The sequence below is a fragment of the Quercus lobata genome, unplaced genomic scaffold, assembly GCF_001633185.2.
Source record: "Quercus lobata isolate SW786 unplaced genomic scaffold, ValleyOak3.0 Primary Assembly Scq3eQI_129, whole genome shotgun sequence".
Classification (NCBI taxonomy): domain Eukaryota; kingdom Viridiplantae; phylum Streptophyta; class Magnoliopsida; order Fagales; family Fagaceae; genus Quercus; species Quercus lobata.
In genome coordinates, this window is record NW_022155492.1 from 1 (window position 1) to 6,524 (window position 6,524).

At 33.5% G+C, this 6,524-nt stretch overlaps 1 protein-coding gene across 1 annotated transcript; it reads right to left on the minus strand.

Annotated features, from left to right (window-relative positions):
* Nucleotides 1-2,538: 2,538 nt before the first annotated feature.
* LOC115973761 (2-hydroxyisoflavanone dehydratase-like) lies at nucleotides 2,539-3,691 on the minus strand. The gene has a single exon (XM_031094005.1). It carries the CDS (start codon nucleotides 3,653-3,655, stop codon nucleotides 2,681-2,683), a length of 975 nt encoding a protein of 324 aa, XP_030949865.1. The 5' UTR covers nucleotides 3,656-3,691; the 3' UTR covers nucleotides 2,539-2,680.
* Between the last annotated feature and the right edge of the window lie 2,833 nt (nucleotides 3,692-6,524).

Genomic DNA, 6,524 nt, shown 5'->3' on the forward strand with positions numbered 1-6,524 from the left:
TATTCTTTTTAATTGTGGTGATTAATGGGCTAACATGAATTGTCTCAGATATTGGGCTAGATACGTGCGCAAGGGGGAGGTGAAGAGTGGAAATGGAGTATTAATTCGGGCCATTTACTCACCAACGGATATGGTAATTATTCTGGACAATGAAGAGCCATTAACCCACTTAATGGACTATCCGTTTGGGCCTATTCATTCTTCAGAAACTCCTCATCTCACCATTAATTGTGTAACTCCAGCCCATCAGATTAATATCCAACAATTAATCTTGTAACACCCATTACATCAAAATAATTGGACCTAATTAATTAGAATAAATTGGGTAGTAATTTCGTAAGGCCCATTGAGCCTATAAATAGACTCATTCAGACCCAATCCAAGTTACTGCAATTCACAATACACACTAAAAAAATAGAGAGATTATTGGCAAGGAAGGGTGTTCTTTCTGGTGGAGCTTTGGGCTTGAACACTTTGTGCAGAGGTTGTTCTAGCCATACAACACTTGTTGGGCTGTTGTATCCTGGGGGAGACAAGTCAGAGAAGGTCTGCACCGGTTACAAGAGTTAGCCAACCAAGGGCTTGAATCTCCTTAAAGAGAGCGAGTGTCGCGCCTCAGTCCAAATAGTGTTGTGTATTTTCCTTTCTTTATATTAATATATTCAGAAGTACTATTCGTTTCTCTTTGTGTATTTTTCCATTATTATTGTGTTTGCACTAACACCGGTTGTATGGCCAGTACGGTACAAAATTGACTTCCTTAATATTACATAACTTGGAAAAATACAAGGTGACCTCAAGGCAACGTCGGCTCTACTGCCAAGTGAGTTATGTAATTGTCTAAGGCTTCCAAATTTTTATCAATAGAGTTATCCCTTTACCTAGAAGTTTTAATTAAGCTTCAGTATTAACTAATAGTCGATGAAAATACTTTTTTTTTTTTTACCAAGAAAATTCACGCACACAAAAAAGAAAAAAAAAAACATTTTTGGACTATAACAAACTGAAATCGCTCTCTCTGTCTCTCTCCAACAACAACCAAAAGCAAAATTAAAATAAAAAAACTAAAAAAATCAGTCAAACCTTTTTGTTACTTTGTCTTTATTTACTAGAAACTTTGTCATTCTCTTCGTGTATTTAATGAAAAATATGAATTTTTTATCCCTTCTTGTACCTTTGTTGTCGGAATGGACCCTTATCCTTGGTTTGGCTATAAAAGACTGTCCTTCGTATTTGTTTAAACTTTAAAGCCTTCTTGTTTGTTTTTAACTTGTCAATGTAATTAAGCTATATAATGAGATTATTTAATTCGTTTTTTTATTTTATTTTATCTGTGTAAATAAAAGCCATGGGATTTGTTTTTGTTTGAGTGATGAAAGGGTGCGTGGACCACGCACCTCTTTACACGGCCGGGCATTGACAATTCAATGGTTGTAATGGTTGCGTAGCCAGTGAAGTATGAAACTTTTGATTTCTTCAGTTCTTTGGGTTTTGTTTCATTCAATAAAATATTATTTTCTTTATTTCTTTATTTATATATTAGGCTTTTAAACCAAGCCCCTACACAAGTGATTTCAGATTGTTTCAAGTATGATATTTTCTTATTGTATTGTATACTACCATAGATTATAGTTAATTGTGTAGTCATTCAGCGGGTAAAAAAACTTTGTAGTATAAGACACTTATCAATACTACACAATTTTTTTTTTGGGTTAAATAGGCTAAATATATAAGACTACGCAACAATCAGTCTATTACAAAATAGTTCAGTTTTATCAAAAGTTAGTAGATTATCCATCACAGACGATGATTCATACAAAATAAGAAAGTCAATTAGTTGAATCGCTTTCATTTTAATAAGTCTATCAGCACATCTATTAACTTCCCTAAAAATGTGAGTCACTGATCCAAGCGTAATGCCTTCCCAATACTACACAATTAAGTATTTTGTACCATTCCTATCAACAACAAAAAAAAGTATTTTGTACCATGCAATGCGTAATGCCTAGAGTAATAGTTTTGTCTCGTTTGAGGCTTTATTGGAAATAAATTTTGGATATCTTCATGATCCAAAAATACCAATTTTGACAAAAGAGAATGACCTGCTTTGGCTCTAAAATAATGACAATAGCCCAACAAGTGTACGCAAGAATTATTAAGAGAAAATAAAGATGTATACGCAAAGATACATAAGGACATATATGGATCAGGCTCGAAAAACATGATCAACAAATTAAGCATCAACACAATAAAATAACTAAATAACCAACTTCATCCAAGTCTATCTTTTAACTAATATAAAGTTTCTCTCGCTTTTAATATTCTACTTTATACTTCAATTAAACCTACCACATGTCCATTTTAATTTTGTTATAAAGTATTCAAAGTTCTTTAAAAAAAAAAAAAATCAGACATTTGACATAATATAGTTGGTGAAGTGAAGTATGAAACACTAATAATGAGACAAATGATTTTTATTCGTCTTTGACATAAGGAATCCTCAATCAAACAACATAAGTTAAACTTAAACAGTTATTCTCCAAAAAAAAAAGTTAAACTTAAACAGTGGTAGGAAGCAAGTGGGACTCGTCAAGATTCATCAGGAAGCATCTACTACCGCTATAATTATTATTCCTTGCTGTCAAGCTGCAGTCCTAGAATAATGTGCCAGAAAATAGTTTTACTCGAAGATAAAAGAAGCCAAGCGTTTGGCCATAGCCTTAGCATTCTGTGTCTCAATATTGCGGATATGGAAAATATGATCTTCTTCCTCCACTTCAAACAATTCTACTTCCCCTTTCCACCCACTCTTCCTTACCATTTCAAAATACCAAACACCTCTATCCTTCATCAAATCCTTCCCAGCCACACACACAAGCATCCGATCACACCCAAGCCCAGCCAAGCTCGGTGCACCTGGCCCTTCTGGATTAACCATTGGATTGTCAACACCACCAGTTACTGAGGGATACACAAAGTTCCAAAATAAATACGGCAAGCTCTTCTCGTGTCCTTCCTTAGGCTCTGCCCCAATTGGCTTAGAACTCCAAAAATAAGAGTGGGCAAGATAAGCACCTAAAATTTCAACACCACAAGGCAAGCTCTCAACCCCAGCTCTGATAGCCATGTTATGTACTATGTTGGCACCAGCGCTGTCACCGCCTATAAATATTCTTTCATAGTCACCGTTATTGATTAACCACGGCTCTTTACCGTTACCAGCTGAGTGAGAGGCAACCCATTGAAGTGCAGCCCAGCAGTCTTCATAAGCAGCTGGAAGAAGGTGCTCTGGTGCAAGTCTGTACTCAATCGAGATGGTGAGAACATGGACTTGGGAGACCAAGTTGTTGAGGTAGCGGTGGTAAAGGCTTGAGAAGGCGGATTCTAGGAAAAACCCGCCGCCGTGGAAGTAAACTAAGATGGGGAGCTTTTGGTTTTGGTTGTGAGCAGTGAGTTTTGGGAGGTAAAGGCGAGCTGAGATGGAAGGGTTCTCTGAATTAATGGTTATGTCTTTGGATGAGACTCCGGTTTCTGGGTCTTGATCAGGTGATGGTGGAACAATAGGGGTGTCTTCGAGGCGTTCCACTGAGCCGTCCTTGTAGACCCGGATAAAAGGAAGAAGCTCTATGGGTACTTCTTTGGTGGTTGAAGTCATTGCAGCCTTTGGTTGAGAAAGAGAGAAAGTGGAACTATTAACGTGAGCTTGTAAAAGGAAGATATAGAAGACTTTGTGATAAATCTTCAGAATTTATTCTCATCCTCTTTTTTTTTTTTCTTTTTTTTCTTTTTTTTTTTTTAAATGTTGTCATAGCTGACAATCATACCAATAAAAGTGATAAAGAAAATCAGGTGGGTATGCACGACTTCAGCAGATTGTGTCTGGTTACAGTGGATATGGTTAGAAGAATTAGTAAAATATGAGTTCATCATTTCGTGACGTTGAAGCAATGGAATTGTTTGTTTGTAGGATCGATGGAATTGGAGGTTTATGCAGGGTAGCAACAAAAGATTCATAATTTGGGGAAGACTCCTTTCAAAAAAAAATACTACTTTTTGTGGATCACTTATGTTGCTAAATGTAATAAAATTATTTCAATGGTACGTATCAATTTTGATACATCCAAGCCTTTTAAGGTATAGATGTATTTCGGACAAAAATTCAATAGAGTTCATATTATACATAAATTACAGCATCCACATTGGTGGAGCCATAAATTTAACTATTTGACATAATAAAAAGTTACTTTATTTATTTTATTTTCTTACTTTACAAAACACCCAACATCAGTAGTTTTATTTTAACTTTCAATACAATGAAATAATATATTTATTACAATAAAATAATATATCTACTAAAATAAACAATAATCACAACCACCATCACCGGCCAACCACCACTTCACACAGCTCACCACCACCACCGCCACTACCCACAGCCTACTCCTACCGCCAAGGGTGGTGCCATATATAATTGAGGGTGGTCACACCTATGACCACCCAGGTCCACCCTCAAACTTGAAAAATACATAAATTTTATACCTACAAAAAAAAAAAAAAAAAAAATTCTAAATTAATGTTGATGGTTGACCACCCTAAAAAAAACTTGAGCATCCTAAATAAAAATTTATCTTAAAAATAAAATTTGACTTCCCCAAAATTTTGTTCCATTGAAGATTAAACCAAAAAATTGCAAGAAGTATTATGTTCACAAAATGTCCTCAACACTTTTATAATAAATTTTAAGTGGCAAATTGTCACTGGTAAAAAAAAAAAAAAAAATTTAATGATATGTAAATTAAAACTAGTAACAATTGCCCACTAAAATTTGTTGTGGAAATATTGTGCATGTAACATTTCTCAAAAATTTTCCAAACAAACAAATTAGCCTAAAAGCCCAAATCAAATGTTTAATTGTGATATTTTAAATTATGTTTGCAAAAGATATATTTTAAAATTGCTATTTTTTATTATAAAAAATGCATATTTTCCAATAACTAGTCAGTTAGTACTTGCTTTAGTCTTTAGATGAATTTATTGGATTTATGTGATACATCTTGTACATACACATATGCACTAAAATAATACCTCAATATTTTATTATTGAATGTGATTAATGTAACAGTTTAATGCCTAAGTTGAATATGTTGAATGAACTTGTAACTTACCCTCTATTTATTTGTTATCACTATGGACAAAATTCTTATAAGTAAATCACTTTTATTACAAAATTTATCTTTTAAGCAAATTCGTATTAACTTGAATAATCTTCTTTTAGATCCTAGGCTATGAGAAAAGTTCTCATCTTTTCATCCTAATAATCGAGAGAAAATAAAAAGATCATATTTACAAAGATGTTCTTGTCAACTTCTTTGCCATGATTTCCCTAAAAAAGAAATTAGGATGTTCTTGTCAACTTCTTTGCCATGATTTCCCTAAAAAAGAAATTAGTGGAGTACTGCATTGATTTAATCCTGATTAGTTTAAAGAATACGAAATATAGGTTGGAACATATCATAGAATAGGATGATGCATTTTGTTTATATTGTTACTTATTTAGGTAAGATGTTGATAATTGAATGGGAGATCAGTAGTTTAATGATTACTTAACTATGTATATTGAAAAAATAATAATTAGTTGATAGCATTAATAATGAAACTATCATACAACAATTTCAAAATATAAAAAACTTGTAGAATGAAATTTTAAAATTTTATGTATTTGCAATTGTTTTTTTATGTCAATATATTCAAATTTTATTTTTATGAAATTTTATTTAATTTAAATTTCTTAATGACCACCCTAAATAAAATTTCTAGAGTCACCACTGCCTACCACCACCACAACCACCAAATTCAGCCCACAACCACAAAATTAAAACCCATGGCAACCCAAGCCAAGAAAATCAACACACAACCACAAAAGAAAAACTCAGGCGAGATCCACCACGGCATGGCCCACGAACCCCATGACACAAACCCACACCCACGGCATGACCTGAAATCGATGACCCACCACACCCACAGCATGACCATAACACCGATGACCCACCACACCCACACCCATACGGCAAAAGAGTCCTCCCTCACACAACAATGAAAATTTTGAGAAGAAAGAGAGAAAAGAATTTGAGAAGAAAAAGAAAAGAATTTGAGTGAAAAATTTGAGAAGAAAGAGAAAATATTTTGAAAAAAGAAAAGAGCAGAGAAATGAGCAAAGAAAATGATAGAGTAGAGAAAATGAGAGAGGGGCAGAGAACAAAGAGCAGAGAAAAGAAAAGAAAAGAAAAGAAAATATTAAAATATTTAGTTGGTAGTGCTAAAAATAGCAATATAGCTTTTTAGCACCACCAATGATAATGCTCTTATATATTAGAAGGATAGAGTTTAGTTACAAAATTTGTTGTAACCTAAGACTACAATCTTATTCAATATCTTTTTATTGGAGATGAATTTTAACAAATCCACCATTGAATTACATTTTCTTCTTATATCCTTCATGCTTGCAAAATTTCTAGAAAATTAAA